Raw genomic sequence first — 18,116 nt, forward strand, 5'->3', positions numbered from 1 at the left:
GTCTCACATCTGTCCGATCAGTGTAGTTAAGTACGCACTGGTCTCACATCTGTCCGATCAGTGTAGTTTAGTACGCACTGGTCTCACATCTGTCCGATCAGTGTAGTTTAGTACGCACAGATCTCACATCTGTCCGATCAGTGTAGTTTAGTACGCACAGATCTCACATCTGTCCGATCAGTGTAGTTTAGTACGCACTGGTCTCACATCTGTCCGATCAGTGTAGTTTAGTACGTACTGGTCTCACATCTGTCCGATCAGTGTAGTTTAGTACGCACTGGTCTCACATCTGTCCGATCAGTGTAGTTTAGTACGCACAGATCTCACATCTGTCCGATCAGTGTAGTTTAGTACGCACAGATCTCACATAGTTTAGTACGCACTAGTCTCCAGCAGCTCGTCATGTGAATGTTGTTGAGGCAGCTCGAGGCTAAACTGAAGTCATGGGCTGTCGCTGGACGCTTCAGTTCGGAGGATCTTATGAACCTCCGATTATTTAAGATGTTTTACCGTCACAAATGGAGAAATTTGCCAGGAATGAAGGATTGTTTTTTGTCAACTTTGGCTGTTTCTGATTCGCGCTTCCCTTCAACAGCACGTTCATCAGCGATTTCACTTCACTACACATGCTAACCGAAGCTAACTCAAACCAGTGCCAGATTTCCCGGACTCTCCAAGGGATTCATGATGTCATCTTTCATTTTATTTCATTTCACTTTTTATATTTACTTTATTTTATCGACACACGTGAATATATGAAGTTTTTATATCCGGAAATCAGATAGTTAATTATGAATTCCTCAGTGGATATATCGCTGAAGAAAGCGCTGAAAACTCCTCCGACACGACGAACGGCTGAGGTAAAAACACACACAGAAATACTTTTTTTTTTACTACAGATATGACTAAAAACCACTTTAGATTGTCTATAACTGGTGCGAAACTGTGAAATATCAGCACAATGAAGCTTATTAGTTTCGATTCATGACTCAATAAGTACATCGCTGCAAGATTCATAAACTACGTTAAGTTAGTCGTGCTCGGTGTTTGACCTTATATTTTTGACTGTAGCCATTCTATTGATTTGTTTGGGGTTTCTAAGTGATGTTTTTTATGAGGTTATAAATGCAGTACAATGACAGATGTTCTGCTCCACAGACTGATTCTCAGTGAAGTGCTTCATTGCTGTTTTTGATCAGTAAACGTTAGCTCAAAGTTTGAACTTTTGAAAGAAGTTACGTGTTTCAAATGTCTCTAAGTGTCTCAAATGTCTCAAATCATTTATAAATGATATAAGTCCATGAAACTTTACTGTATTACAGCGGCGCAGTCACGGGATGTGTCTTAAATCCTAGTGTGCTGACTAACTAGCCATCGACTAGCATTTCAGGGTCTAAACAAACCTTTTTTACAGAGTAAGTCTGGCTCATGATGTTAAAAGCATGTTGTACGTTTGGCTTGAGATATCTCAAATATCAGTTCAAAGTGCAAAGGTTTGTTTTATTACAGAGCTCAACAATAAGATTTATTTTCAAGCAGCCAATAATTGAGATGTTCAATTGCCCTGCCAAAAATGATGACAGGGTTTCTGTGCGTCCCCAAAACAATTCTTAATTTACCCTTCCACAAATCCAGGCCTTTAAAGTTCTTCAATCAGAGCAGAAATTCTTAAATTCATCAAGTCATCATGGAATTAAATAATGCATGCACTTCAATAAATGAATATCATCCAAGTAAATGTATCTTGATTGAAGAATCTTTACTGATAAAAAACAGCAAACTTTTCCAGTGCAATCAGAAGGTAGAGTAAAAGTTATTTCCATTTTCTAGTTTTTGGGATCAGAGCTATTCAAGCCTAAAGCAATTTCTTTTAGTTAGATGTCGTGAAAGTTGTATTTTCCGTCTTTGAAGTTTTGCTAATACAACTACAACGTCACAGTTACGTCACTTGCAGCTGCGCGCGCATAGTGGTTTCAGAAAAACACTGGGAACAAGTGGAGGTAAATGGGTAAAATCAATGGAATAAGAGAAATATATATATATAATTTTTTTTGTGCCTTTTGATGTCAAGATCGGAATGCAAATAATTTTTATAGAATACTGTCGTCAAAGACGCCATTTGAAGCTAACCGCTGACATTTAAATGGACATATCTTGGATGAAAACTGGTATGATTGCTGTACTTTTTAAGCATACATTTGATTTAAACAATAGGTCTACATAATATTCACATTTGCTGTTCAATGATGTATTGTATTAGCCCTACAAACCTTACTATTAATATTTTTATGAGGAAAAGAGAGAATGACAAGTTGTTTTTTCTTATTAGAATTGTGAGATATAATCTCGGAACTGCGAGAATAAAATCAGAATCTTGAAGTATAAAATCAAATTCACTTTTTTATTATTATTTATCTTTTATTCCAGCTGAAACTGTCATTTTCTGCCACTAGATAGTCTCCGAACACAAAAAACGTCATCCCTGTTTGTGTTTTTTAAGACTATTCCACTATATAACATCAAGTTCATTGAAGAACAGTCCTTTTCGCTGAGTGACAAGCTCTTGTAATATGCAGAAAACATTCTGAAAATGACATCTAGTCAATGTAATCTGCAATCTTTTTAAACCTAACAATTTTATACTGTATCTGTGTAATTCTCTATCTGTAAAGGCCATTGGCTCCCTGGTTTTCTGCAACCATGATGTGCGCGCATCCTGAATGTTTACAAACCTAAAATTGGTCTATAGAAATCTCAATTTAGAGACTATTGACGTATTGTGTTCCCTTCAGTTCATTCCTTAAAGATCATGGTCTTAAAAGATGTTTAAAAAGCTTTAAATATACCTTCATAAGAAATTTGGGGATTAAATAGTTGTTTTGTATTACAGAAAGCTGGAAATGATTTGTATTGTAACCACATAAATTTAATAAAAACATTATCTACTTATATATAAAAAAATATTGTTTGTTTTTTGTTAGAACTAATTTTTTTAAAATATTTCAAATAATTTGTTATTTAACAAAAATCTGGACATTATCTATATTGCAACTACATAAGTTTGATAAAATGAGTGCATACACTGGTTTGATGTTTTCAAGGCCATTTTTGTTATTTTAACCAAACCCCATCTGTGTTAACTGGTTAGACATCATGCTTTCGGTGACATATCAGCAGGATTTGCAATACGACAGAAAACCATTGCATGTGCAATGTGCTAAAAGAGGTTTTTAGTGGCAATAAAAGGGCAGCTGGCCCAAAACTGTGCCAGCCTTGTTGTCGAATTTGAAAAAGCAGGTCACTTTTGGGAAGTGAGTTTAAGAAACTGGTCATGTGTGCTTCACTGAGAGCTTTCTGCCAAGTCTTTCTCCAGAACAGCGAGTGTGTGTTTACAGGTAGCATGCAGCGTGTGGATGTGTGTGTTTTCTTTCTGATGGTCTTGAAAGCTGCTGATCAGAATAACAAACACAAACTGCTCCAGCTCTGATACCAAGTTTCCAGATGGGTCCAGATGGGTGTGTGGAGTATTACGTAAGAGCAAAACAAATATTTCTTGTCTCAATTTCCATAGCATTATGCCGCCCGGCTCTCGTCCCTCAGGCTGCTTTGCCTGATGGGATTTGATGGTGCGCTCAAATGTGATGAACTACTAAAGACAGTGCAGACTCGAAATGCACGTTGTGGCACAAATAAAAAATGATCAAAATCCAGCAGCCTATTGCACAAAACCCTTGATGGACAGGAAATCCTTAGTGATAATGCACTCAGAAGTGCTGTCTTAGCTTAAGGGTTTTTCTGCAGATGCTTAGACCTGTAAAGTGCATTTGAAATGATTTGTGCTTGTGAAAATGTTATTAGTGTGGATGGTTCAGTTTAAAGCAAGATTGTGTTTACGATCAGCAGGCTCTTGTGTTTGGACTGTATTTCTCAATAATACTTTTGCATGTGTAAAATGTTTTTTAATTAATAAATTAATTAATTAGTGCACCTTTAACTGCCAGAAAATTGTTCATAACTTTGTATGACAAAATCAGTATGATTTTTCTCTTGTTTCTTTTGACGTGTGAGAGCTGAAGTTCTGAAGTTTATCTTTAAAGCATGCAAATTAATAAAAAAAAAGTGAAGTGACATTCAGCCAAGTATGGTGACCCATACTCAGAATTTGTGCTCTGCATTTAACCCATCCGAAATGCACACACACAGAGCAGTGAACACACACACACACTGTGAACACACACCTGGAGCAGTGGGCAGCCATTTATGCTGCGGCGCCCGGGGAGCAGTTGGGGGTTCGATGCCTTGCTCAAGGGCACCTAAGTCGTGGTATTGAAGGTGGAGAGAGAACTGTACATGCACTCCCCTCACCCACAATTCCTGCCGGCCCAGGACTCAAACTCACAACCCTTCGATTGGGAGTCCAACTCTCTAACCACCAGGCCACGACTTCTCTCAAATCGTAACACTTGTACAATTTATTAAAAAGTGTAACTTTTTTTTAACAAATGAGATTTAAAACAAATTATAAAGGGAAAAAGTTTTTAAAAACCTTTCATTATTTTTCAGACAAAATGCTGCAAATGTCTTTGTGGAATTGAAATTCCTTATATATATATACAAATAGTAAAATTTTAAAACACTCCCAAATCAAATAAATAAATTAATAAATAATAAAAATATGCAAAATGCATTTGAAGGAAAAACAAAATAGTCTGAAACTTTTAGTTTGGTGAAAATATTCTACATAAAAGTTCTGAATGAAAAATCATTAGGATATTAAGTAAAGATCATGTTCCATGAAGATATTTTGTATATTTTCTACCATAAATATATCAAAACTTAAGTTTTGATTAGTAATATGCATCCCTAAGAATTAACTTGGACATATTTAAAGATGATTTTCTCAATATTTAGATTTTTTTGCTCGCTCAGATTCCAGATTTTCAAATAGTTGTATCTCAGACAAATATTGTACGATCCTAACAAACCAGACATCAATGAAAAGCTGATTTAGTAAAAATTGACACTTAAGACTTAAGTTTTGTGATACAGGGTCACTATTAAATTTTTTTGTTGTTCTCTTGGAAATGCACATTAGACCACAGCTTATGTTGACAGTAGTAGCAGCTTGAGTTAGGATGCAGATGTAAATTAATGTTCACACAGTGTGTTTAAAAGCACTGAGTGTCTGATAAGGCCGGATGAATAATCAAAATAAAACCCAAATCATGATAGTGATAGTGTGATCATGAAACGGCGAAGTCTGTGTCATCCGTCAGACTGAGGCTGTAATCTGACTCCATGTTGAGCTACAGTGTCATGAGGTCATGTATGATAAAAGACAAAACCTACAGAAGAGGACAGAGAATGAGGTCAAACCTGAAATGTAAGTTTTGCATTGTTTTGATCTCGAGGCATGCTGGGAATGTGAGTGGCTCTTTCTACAGAACTTTTTGATACATCGTGGAGTCCTTATGAACCAGTTTCCCATTAACTACCTCACAGAAACTAGAAACTAATGTTACAAAAGGTCTATATTTCAAATCTTTGTCCATCAAAAATCCTTAAAAATTAAGCATTTAGTGTTTTCCACAAAAAAAATCTAAAACGGTAAATGTTTTCAGCTTTGATAATAATCAGAAATGTTTCTTGAGCAACAAATCAGTATATCAGAATGATTTCTGAAGATCATGTGACACTGAAGACTGGACGAATGATGCTGAAAATACAGCTTTGATCACAAAAATAAATTACATTTTACAATACATTTACACAGAAAAATTTAATTTCTAATAATATTTAAAAAAAATGTTACTGTATTTTTTGATGAAGAAATTCAGCCTTAGGGAGCAGAAGAGACTTCTTTCAAAAACTTTTGAGATCAGTAGAGAAGCATCAGGTCGTCTCGGTATGCAAAGACTCTTATTTTGAAATGGCATTTCTCAGTGCGCTGTGATTAAAACTGAATCAGTACTGAACGAACTGTTGTGCTGCAGATTCTGTGTGTATGAAATCAGAGGTGCATTAAACACTTCTGACAGTTGGCGTGTGTTTCTAAATCTGATTCATTGTGCCTGTAACTCTTGTGTAAATACATCATGCAGCATGAAGATGAGTCATTTAGGCTTTAACTGAAATATCACCATCATTCATAGAGAAGTTAATAATGAGCAGAGGACTGCATCGTTACATGCATCAGAGGATGGCTGTTTTAGTGCTGGATTAGCATGATATGGTAATTGTTAGGGCTGCATGATATTGGGAAAAATCACATTGCGATATGAAAGAGAAAAAAAATTACCAGATGAATTGAATAGCTCTATGGGAAAAAAGGAGAGTCGGTGAGTGGGTCAATGAATAAATAAATATTCACCTTTTCTATGTATTTAGCCTTCATACAAACAAGAAATGTGAAATCACTGTCAAATAAACATCTCAGACTAATCTTATTAATATTAATATCTTTAACTTGAACAGTAAGATCTGTAAAGTTTTTTGAAGAATTGTCTTCTGCTCACCAAGCCTGTATTTATTTGATCCAAAATACAGCAAAAACAGTAACGTTTTGAAATATTTTTACCATTTAATATAACTGTTTTCTATTTGAAAATATAATTTATTCCTGTGATTTCAAAGCTGAGCTTTAGCGTCATTACTCCAGTCACACGATCCTGCAGAAATGTATAATTATATTCTGATTTGCTGCTCAATAAACATTTATTATTGTTGAAAACGGCTGAGTAGAATTTTTCAGGTTTCTTTGATGAAAAGAAAGTTCAGAAGAAAATAGGGCTGTGACGGTTGCCGTGACAACCGCGTCACCGCGGTTGTCGGTTGCTACCGCGGTTGTCTACTGCCACTGGCGGTAGTGCACGTGACGTCACAAACATAATACAAAGTTTTGTATATAAGTGTAATAACTGTAATAGTTGCAAATTCTAAGTCTATGGTAATTAACAAATTACCTCAAACACAGCGTTTCCTTTAGATTGGCAGATTTGAGCGCGGGAAAATACAGTTTATACATTCAACAAATTAATTTAGTGTTGGGCGATGGATCTTGTTGGGAAAGCAAATACCACCTCACCGATCTGGAGTCATCTTCATTCATGTCACCCATCAGCGTTTGCACAAGTTCTCGTGATCGCAAACGCTGGCTGGTAAAAGTAAACCAGACGCAACAACCGCGTTGTGACAGGTTTAGTCTGTCTAGTATCTATACAGGACATTTGAACTCTGTGTCAGTAGCCTACATCACAGACCGACGGGGATTTATCATGTCGTGTTGTGCTATTGTAGCATCACTGATTATAATGAGTATTTTCTCGTGTTGCGTCGCTCGCGTCCGTTAGGGTGTATTTAACTTTCGTATTTAGGCTACTTTCTTGTAGCCTAAATAAACATTATTTCTTTGATATTTATTTTAGTGTTTTGCAGGCGGTGTTCACTGACAGAAGTGCTCAAATAAACACGAACTGACAAGTTAAATAGGATGTGTTAGATGAGTGAGACAGTGCTGGGCTGATTTCTAGACGTGCATACATATAAATATATCCTGTATATAATATATATAAAATATATCACATGCATGCACAGTTTAAGTCAGCTTTAATCACCTTTTTTGGTAATTCCATGAATTAACTGACCACGACACTGCTTGCACATAGTTTATTTCGCAGTTTGATATGAAAGGATACGCACAAAGGAAGCGCGCACCGCCTTTGAGCACAGGACCGTCCGCGCTGATAATAAAGTGAAGTGGAGCGCGTGTCTGAAACGTTTCCTGTTCAGTCATTCTGCGAGTCTGCGACTGAATAAATTCACTTCTTGTCATGAGAAAAAGTGACAGAAGCAGCAGTTGTGAGTGGGTGGCCATCCCCGCCCCTACGTAAAATAATTTGAATAAGTTAAACTGGAAAAAGATTATCGCCTTGGTTAACGAGCAAATTTTGACACTAATATATATATAATTTTTTTTTTTTTCAAACACCGCGCCACCGGCGGTTGTTGGTCCATGACTACCGCGGTGGTAAAAATCAGCCACCGTCACAGCCCTAGAAGAAAAGCATTTATCTGAAATAAAAATCTTACGTAACATTCTAAATGTCTTTCTCGTCATTTGAAAGTAATAATTTCTATAATTAAAAAAAAAACGCTTTTGAAGAATTTTAATGGTTTAGTGTATAATGTTACAAAAGCTTTTTATTTCAGATCAATGCTGATCTTCTGAACTTTCTTTTCAACAAAGAAACCTGAATATTTTCATGATTTTCTGAAGATCATGTGGCACTGAAGACTGGAGGAATGATGCTGTAAATACAGCTTTAGTCACATGAACAAATTACATTTTTAAAATATATTCAAATATAAGTTATTTTAAATAGTCAAAATATTTCAGATTTTTTAAGCTTTTGGTGTACTTTGAATCAAATAAATGCAGGATTGTTGAGCAGAAGATAATTCTTTAAAAAAAAAAAAACATTAAAATCTTACTGTTCAAAAACCTTTGACTGGTAGTGTAGGCTGATTATTCTTATAGATTGACTGCGCTTATGAACAATACTAAAATATGTATTGTTCAGAGGCAAGATGAAATGATGCATGATTTTTGCTGATATCTAATGTGCCCATATTTTTTCAACTCATTTTGTCCGATGCCGATACCTTTGGAAACAACGCCAAGTCTCTCCTGCCCAAAAGTGATCCAAAACAGTGAATCAACTACAGAAATTACACACACACATCTACATCTACAGCTTACACGCAAAGGTGGAGTGTGTATAAGGCTGGCAATGGAGACTTGGGGCAAAAATGCCACTAAATTGGACAAAAATTTCCCTGGAAAAACAAATTAAATCTATTACGTCTATTGCCAAAAATGTGAAAATTAACAGTGCCGATTGTGGCATCAAATTAAGATCTGCTCATGTTACACCGTATTTCATTTTAGGCGTTTTTAAGGTTTCGCGCATTTTAACCAATCACGTACAATTCTGTTGAGCTTAGGAATGCAATGGCGAATCAGAGACGTTCAGATTAGTCATCGCTGTAACTCATCAGTTTTGAGTGTGCACGCTGAATTCTGCTAATTCTCTCATCATGAACAACAAAGTGCAGGTGCGCATACAATTAAAGTAAGAGATTCATTTCACAGTGAATACAGTTTCATTGATTATAACGATAGTTTTTTTTTTAGAGCTTAAACTCGCGATAGATCAAAGTTAGTGCTAATGTCACTATAAGCCCTTTCACACATACAGACTTTTCCGGAAAATTACCGGTAAATTGCCGTAAAGAGACCATGTGTGAACAGGATCTTTTAAAAAATTTGTTCAGGCAATTTACCGGTATGAAAAGTTGTAACATTACCAGTAAATTGCCGGAATTCTGCTGTGTGTGAACGCAGAAGGAAAATTACCGGTATGAGTACGTACGAGTTCAGAAAGCAGTGACGTAAGACGTGTACTCCGGGCCAATCATAACAATGTGACGCATTCACGCACCGTTTAAGAAAATTAAATAAATGTCATCCAACTGAAGCGACTGAAACTGAAGCAACTGAAATTAAAGCGCTTCTCCTTATCCGGGCGGATGAAGAAATTTGTCGTCAATTGAGAGGAACTGTTAGTGATGCTGTTAACTGTCTCCGAGAGCAATGCATTCACAGGACAAAGTCAGGTCATCAATAAACTGAAAACATTGCGTCTTAATATCTAAAAAATAAACGACCATCACAAACGAAGTAGTAGTGGAAGTATTTCTTGTTACTATTATGAATTTTGTCAATCTATTTGGGGATCCTGCTACTCCACAAATCCTGTAGCTCTAAACCAGTAGATCTCAACCCGCGGCACGTCATGAAATCACACGCGACCCATCATGCCGAACACAATAATAATAAAAAAAAAACTTTTAGGTTTTACAACTTATTTTAGTTTGTACCTAGGGAAAAACACATAGGGTACAAACGAGAAGTCGGAGCAGTGACGAAGAGTGCTGGACATTCGGCATCAACTTTCAGTTTGCCCCGCAACACACTTGAGGATGTTCAGCCCGTCTTTTTCCCCTATTCTCCCAAAACAGCTAATACTGTTTCAGCTATAAAAATAGTTCAGTTTTGTATGTTTGGAGTTTTTGATCGTTAAACAGGCCTATAAGTTTTGTTTTTAAAGTAACAAGCGGCCAGCACAAAGAGGGAGAGTTGATCATAGCCTATGTTTGATCAGTTTAGCCTTCTCAAATCATCACGAATTGTCTAAAATAAAATCTAAAGATATAAAACAGTTCAAGCATGTAACGATTATTTTAACGTTAAACCCATATAAATGTACACTATATTGAATATTTTGTGCGGAAAGTGCAAGATAAAGCACGCTTTTTTGGGACATATAGGTGCCAGCGAGATAATAATATAAAATAAAGAAATAAAAAATAAAGAAAATAAACATGCTTTCTGCCGTCTTGTCTTGAACAGGAACTCTTACAAAAATAAACCGAAACTCAGCGAATACATGCCTCACAGACATGATACATATATCAATAGAAAGCTTTAAATTACTACTTAACGAAATAATAAAAACAAACAAACAAACAAAAAAACTATTTTATTACCATCATAATCCGTATAGAATGCGTGTCTAATAAGGAGATGACAAGTCAGGCAACTTCATCCTTGGGACACAGACTCAGAAAACACTAGTTTATTAGTAAATAATTCAAATATATATATATATATATATATATATATATATATATATATATATATATTTATTTTTTCTATTTGCCTCTGTCACATTCATGGTAATTAGCCTACTTTTTTCCGGTACTTTGCAACATATTTTTTAACTCAATTTGAACGCAGAACTGTTTATCTGCGCTGATAGACTATTTGATATTAATTTGGATCAGCATATAGTTTACATTTGTGAACGCACCTTTTCTGCGATGTCGCGCGTCTTACAGACTGCAATTTACAATCGCAACTTCATTGGGCTATTAATCCTTTCAAGACGAATTTCACTAAATTGGTCAGCTCCCTACAGCATCAGGTGTTTTATTAATGGTGAGTATAATTATTCAAACCAGTCGTCTATTACGATGTCTCTGTAACAAAAGCAGTTGCATGAATACTAAAGTTTGAAACAAAAAATGAAACCATCAACAGAAATACTGACCATGTATTACCCTCCATGTTTAAAAATACGAGCGCAGCTGTTTAGAGGTTAATGACGTCACAGAATTTACCGGTATTTTGGAATGGATGTGTGAATGGTGCTTTTCCGGAAAAAACACGGAATGTTGTTGACTGTGTGAACAGCGCATTTTTTAATTTACTGGTAAAGTCGTTCCGGTAATTTTACGGCAATTTACTGGTATTACTGTGTGAAAGAGGCTTATGAATAACCATGGGAAACGTTATACCCTAATTATCTAATTATCAATTTCTAATGTTTTTATTAAATTGTAATCACGTTAAAATTTAACGGTTAAATACATATTCAGTCCCATTAAACATATTTTATTAAGCACCTTGTGACTCAGTATTGGTGGCTCAGAAGACCCCGTAAACTCGAAAATATGTTCGATTTTTTTACCAGAATAAAAATCAAGTTTCGTTTACCATCTGAAATGCACTCTGACTTATATTGCAGTGAAATATGAAATAATAAAATATATTTTCAAACGCCATTGAAATATACACGCATAACATTTCAGTTCAGAGGGTAACTAAAATACATTTTTATAACGTTCAGAAGGTTTGTAAAGGTGTTGTTTTAATTACAATTTTCCCCCTCATTGTAATAAAACACAACTTCAAAGCAAAATGCAATTGTGACATATATGTGTTTTTCCTCTCAACAGTGCATTTTCATGGGAGTTTTTTTTTTTTTCAAACAAAAATAACATTTAGTATTTAGCTTTTTTTCTCCAGGTGACGCCTGTTGCATCACTAAACCGTCGATATTGCCGCCAGCAGATGTTTTCCACAAACGCTCTCTCTGATCAAGACAGGATCAATGCTTTAATCTTAAACTATAGCACTGCAGCCAGCACACAAGACATGGTTGATGTCAAGCTGTTCTGCCCGATCCTGATCATGCAGTGCATTGTGGGAGCAGACTGTGACGAGTCTGAGCATGTAAGGAGTGTGTGGTATGCTTCTTCTGTTTCCCATGTCATTCAGCGCACTTGAGCGGTTCTTGTGCCCCACGGCTCTAAAGCATCTGCTTCATAGTGTGTCAGAAATGTAGGTGTTTCTCGCTCTCTGTTCTCTCTGACAGTGAGCTGACAGTATTTAAATGAATTAAGTACAGCAGGGTCTTTCACTGAATTCAAGCTGGATCTCACAGCACTGGTCATGTGATCGAGACCAATCACAGATATGCTTGCATGACGTATAAGTTGGAAAAGTCACATGATGTGGTTTCACCATTACGTCTGCAGATGAGCAGTGATTGCGTAACTTTCCATCTTCTCCTTGGCAGTGGGAAGGTTTGTGTTTCCTGTTTGGTTTAGCGTGCACTCTTGACTTTCCATGCTACACGTCACTTTCTTTTTGTCCGCGCCATCGTCGCCTGTTTCTCTCATTCTTCTTCTGATGAAGATCAGTGCTCACACTCCTCGCTGAGAGTGTGATTAGTTTAACAGAAGATGAAGTCTTGATGGAAACACTATACATGACCAGCTACATTCATGCTCACAGGGCATTCTGGGTGCTTTCTTACTGGCCCAACTTCTGCTTTCAGTGTGCATATGTGGTTTTTTGACCTATTTTATAGTCCAGCAGGCAAAACTGGAGCTTTTTTGATTTGTGTTGGCATTCTTTTCACAGTTAAGTGATAGCGTTTGGAAAGCTATCGAATGATCACACGTTCTTTTAAAACCTGGTCTTGTGCTTTCATTACAGTTCACATATTTTCTTTCTAGCCATACGTTATATACAAAAACAGGTTTATTAACAACATTTGGTTTAATCACCGAAACACAACTGTATGATCTTCTTTTAATTTACTATATTCAATTAATCAGTTCATTCAGTGGCGAACAATATTTCTACATGTTTCGGATATAATTTACAAATTACAAATCTCTCTCTCTTTCTGTCAACTTTAAGTGCATCTTGAGTTTTACTATCAATTCAATTCAAGTTTATTCAATTCAAGTTTATTTGTATAGCGCTTTTTACAATACAAATCGTTACAAAGCAACTTTACAGAAAATTATGTTTCTACAATATTTAGTAGTAGCTAGTAGTTTGTGCACGTTTGACAGGATTTTAGAAAAAGAAAAATAATAATAATAATACAAGACGTAGTCAGCTAGATGATGAACTATCAATATTATTAATTAATAGTAATTATATGATGCAGTCACACATGTAGCAATAATTGTTAGTTCTGTTGTTGATTCAGGGTTAGCATCATCTGGGGTCCTCTGAGGGTCAGCATCATCTCTTCTCAGGTGTTCTGGATCCAGACAGGAGCTTGTGTAAATCCTAGTTACCACGGGATGTAAATCCCGTGGCAAAACATAGAAACAAAATAGAGACATCATTAGCATAGCTGCTGATCCAACAAAGTAAAATTAGTTTAACCCAAGCTAAAGAATAAAAATGCAGATGCAACTACACTCACAATTTAAGAGATACATTATTCGAATGCTTGGCGAAAGAGATGCGTTTTTAATCTAGATTTAAACAGAGAGAGTGTGTCTAAACCCCGAACATTATCAGGAAGGCTATTCCAGAGTTTGGGAGCCAAATGTGAAAAAGCTCTACCTCCTTTAGTGGACTTTGCTATCCTAGGAACTACCAAAAGTCCAGCGTTTTGTGACCTTAGGGTGCGTGATGGGTTGTAGCATGGTAGAAGGCTAGTTAGGTACGCAGGAGCTAAACCATTTAGGGCCTTATAGGTAAGTAATGATAATTTGTAACTGATACGGAACTTAATAGGTAGCCAGTGCAGAGACTGTAAAATTGGGGTAATATGATCATATTTTCTTGACCTGGTAAGGACTCTAGCTGCTGCATTTTGGACTACCTGTAGCTTGTTTATTGACGAAGCAGGACAACCACCTAGAAATGCATTACAATAGTCCAGTCTAGAGGTCATGAAAGCATGAACTAGCTTTTCTGCATCAGAAACAGATAACATGTTTCGTAGCTTGGCAATGTTTCTAAGATGGAAGAATGCAGTTTTTGTAACATTGGAAATATGATTTTCAAAAGACAAATTGCTGTCTAATATAACACCCAGATTTCTGACTGTAGAGGAAGTAACAGTACATCCGTCTAGCTGCAGATTGTAATCTACAAGATTCTGTGTGGTGTTTTTTGGTCCAATAATTAATATCTCTGTCTTATCCGAATTTAATTGGAGAAAATTATTTGTCATCCAATCTTTTACATTTTTAACACACTCTGTTAGCTTAGATAATTGGGAAGTTTCATCTGGTCTCGTTGAGATATATAGCTGAGTATCATCAGCATAACAGTGGAAGCTAATTCCGTATTTTCTAATAATATTACCAAGGGGCAACATGTATATTGAAAATAGAAGGGGACCTAGGACGGATCCTTGTGGCACTCCATATTTTACTGATGATAAATGAGATGACACCCCATTTAAGTAAACAAAATGGTAGCGATTGGACAGGTAGGATCTAAACCATCTTAGAGCCTGCCCTTGAATACCTGTATAGTTTTGTAATCGATCTATGAGTATGTCATGATCTATGGTGTCGAACGCAGCACTAAGATCAAGTAAGACTAGAAATGAGATGCAGCCTTGATCTGACGCAAGAAGCAGGTCATTTGTAATTTTAACAAGTGCAGTTTCGGTGCTATGGTGGGGCCTAAAACCTGACTGAAATTCTTCATACAGATCATTTTTATGCAGGAAGGTGCTCAATTGAGCAGACACAACTTTTTCTAAAATTTTAGACATAAATAGAAGATTTGAAATAGGCCTATAATTTGCCAGTACACTAGGATCTAGTTTTGGTTTCTTAACAAGAGGCTTGATAACCGCCAGCTTGAATGGTTTTGGGACATGACCTAAAGATAACGACGAGTTAATGATATTGAGAAGCGGTTCTTCGGCTACAGGTAACAGCTCTTTTAGTAATTTAGTGGGTACAGGATCTAATAAACATGTTGTTGGTTTAGATACAGTGATAAGTTTATTTAGCTCTTCCTGTCCTATGGTTGTAAAGCACTGCAGTTTATCTTTGGGTGCGATGGATGAAACTGAAGTGTTAGACGCTGTACAATCTACATTTGCTACATTTTCTAAAAACTTCCAAGTTAGTTTTTCTCCATTTGCGTTCAAGACTACGAGTTACTTTCTTGAGAGAGTGAGTATTACTGTTATACCATGGCACAGTACGTTTTTCTCTAACCTTTTTCAATTTGATGGGGGCAACAGCTTCTAATGTATTAGAGAAAATAGTGCCCATGTTGTCAGTAATTTTGTCTAATTCATGTGTATTTTTGGGTACAAATAGCAGTTGAGATAGATCAGGCAGGTTATTTGCGAATCTGTCTTTGGTGGCTGGAACAATAGTTCTGCCCAGACGGTAACGCTGAGACATATAGTTAATATCAGTTATACGCAGCATGCACGATACAAGGAAATGGTCTGTAATATCATCACATTGGGGTACAATATCTATAGCAGTAAGATCGATTCCATGAGATATAATTAGATCTAGTGTATGATTAAAACGATGAGTGGGCCCGGTGACATTTTGCTTGACTCCAAAAGAGTTTATTAGGTCAGTAAACGCAAGTCCTAATGTATCATTTGCATTATCAACGTGAATATTAAAATCTCCCATGATTAGCGCCTTATCAACTGTAACTAGAAGGTCTGAGAGGAAATCTGCAAATTCTTTTAGGAATTCTGTATATGGCCCTGGTGGTCTATACACAGTAGCCAGAGCAAGAGATACATTAGATTTCTTTTGCATGTCTGACAGTGTAACATTAAGCAGAAGTATTTCAAAAGAGTTAAACCTGTATCCTGTTTTCTGGGTAACATTGAGAATATCACTATATATTGTTGCAACACCTCCTCCACGACCAGTCTGATGGGGCTCATGCTTATAACAGTAGTGTGGTGGAGTAGACTCATTTAGACCAAAATAATCATTTGGTTTTAGCCAGGTTTCAGTCAAGCAGAGTACATCAAAACTATTATCTGTGATCATTTCATTTACAATAACTGCTTTGGGTGTGAGTGATCTAATATTTATGAGCCCAAACTTTAAAAATTGTTTTTGTTTATTTACTTTACATTTTTCTGGTTTAATTACGATAAGATTTTTTCTAGATCCTACATTATATTTTGACCTCACTATTCGGGGAACAGACACAGTCTTAATAGATTTTACAGCGCAAGTACTTTTATCATTTAAGCGGGTGGAACAAAACTCATCATAATAGTTATTTGAGAATTGTCTTACTAGTCACATGGAGCGAAGTGTCCTGGAGATGTTGTCAGAGAGCAGCTCCGCTCCGATTCTGCTGGGGTGTAATCCATCAGCGCGAAACAGCCTAGGACGCTCCCAGAAAAGATTCCAGTTATTAACAAACAGCAGTTTCTGTTCTTTACACCATGACAACAACCATTCATTTAAAGCAAAAAGTCTACTGAACCTTTCGTGTCCTCGTCGATACGTGGGCAGTGGTCCTGACACGACGATCGTCGCCGCGGGCGTCGTGCTGCGAACCGTCTCGATCAGGCTGCTGAAGTCCCTCTTCAGCATCTCCGTCTGCCGCAGCGTGGTGTCGTTAACCCCGGCGTGAAGCACGACCGCTCTGGGGCTCTCGTCGACCTTCAGGATCGCGGGTATCTGCGCAGAAACATCGAGAACACGAGCACCAGGCAAACAATGAGTGTGCACTTTACCTTCGGCTAACGTAGCACTTACGTGTCGGACGATGGAGTCTCCGATGATCACAGCGTCGCATCCTATCTCGCGGAGGGGAGCGAAGCGGTTCCGGATGGAGATGTCGAAGGCAGGTGTATCACTCTGCTATTACACAGACACCGCACAGGACCAGATATACAGGTCCTTCTCAAATAATTAGCATATTGTGATAAAGTTCATTATTTTCCATAATGTAATGATAAAAATTAAACTTTCATATATTTTAGATTCATTGCACACCAACTGAAATATTTCAGGTCTTTTATTGTTTTAATACTGATGATTTTGGCATACAGCTCATGAAAACCCAAAATTCCTATCTCAAAAAATTAGCATATCATGAAAAGGTTCTCTAAACGAGCTATTAACCTAATCATCTGAATCAACTAATTAACTCTAAACACCTGCAAAAGATTCCTGAGGCTTTTAAAAACTCCCAGCCTGGTTCATTACTCAAAACCGCAATCATGGGTAAGACTGCTGACCAGAAGGACATCATTGACACCCTCAAGCGAGAGGGTAAGACACAGAAAGAAATTTCTGAACGAACAGGCTGTTCCCAGAGTGCTGTATCAAGGCACCTCAGTGGGAAGTCTGTGGGAAGGAAAAAGTGTGGCAAAAAACGCTGCACAACGAGAAGAGGTGACCGGACCCTGAGGAAGATTGTGCAGAAGGACCGATTCCAGACCTTGGGGGACCTCTGGAAGCAGTGGACTGAGTCTGGAGTAGAAACATCCAGAGCCACCGTGCACAGGCGTGTGCAGGAAATGGGCTACAGGTGCCGCATTCCCCAGGTCAAGCCACTTTTGAACCAGAAACAGCGGCAGAAGCGCCTGACCTGGGCTACAGAGAGGCAGCACTGGACTGTTGCTCAGTGGTCCAAAATACATTTTTCGGATGAAAGCAAATTTTGCATGTCATTCGGAAATCAAGGTGCCAGAGTCTGGAGGAAGACTGGGGAGAAGGAAATGCCAAAATACCTGAAGTCCAGTGTCAAGTACCCACAGTCAGTGATGGTCTGGGGTGCCATGTCAGCTGCTGGTGTTGGTCCACTGTGTTTTATCAAGGGCAGGGTCAATGCAGCTAGCTATCAGGAGATTTTGGAGCACTTCATGCTTCCATCTGCTGAAAAGCTTTATGGAGATGAAGATTTCGTTTTTCAACACGACCTGGCACCTGCTCACAGT

The 18,116-nt window shown here is 37.3% G+C and overlaps 1 protein-coding gene across 3 annotated transcripts in view; it reads left to right on the forward strand.

The window, feature by feature from the left end:
• The first annotated feature begins 384 nt into the window (after positions 1-384).
• LOC132117530 (rap guanine nucleotide exchange factor 6-like) overlaps positions 385-18,116 on the forward strand; it is an 84,239-nt gene continuing 66,507 nt past the window's right edge. For 2 of the 3 annotated variants that reach the window (XM_059526873.1, XM_059526874.1), the window contains exon 1: positions 386-860. In XM_059526873.1, coding sequence (XP_059382856.1) covers positions 792-860 — 69 coding nt within the window. In that variant the 5' untranslated portion in view covers positions 386-791. Of the gene's footprint in view, positions 861-18,116 lie in introns of all 3 variants that reach the window. The other variant, XM_059526875.1, reaches the window with a different exon arrangement.

The sequence above is a fragment of the Carassius carassius genome, chromosome 36 (assembly GCF_963082965.1).
Source record: "Carassius carassius chromosome 36, fCarCar2.1, whole genome shotgun sequence".
NCBI classification, from domain to species: Eukaryota; Metazoa; Chordata; class Actinopteri; order Cypriniformes; family Cyprinidae; genus Carassius; species Carassius carassius.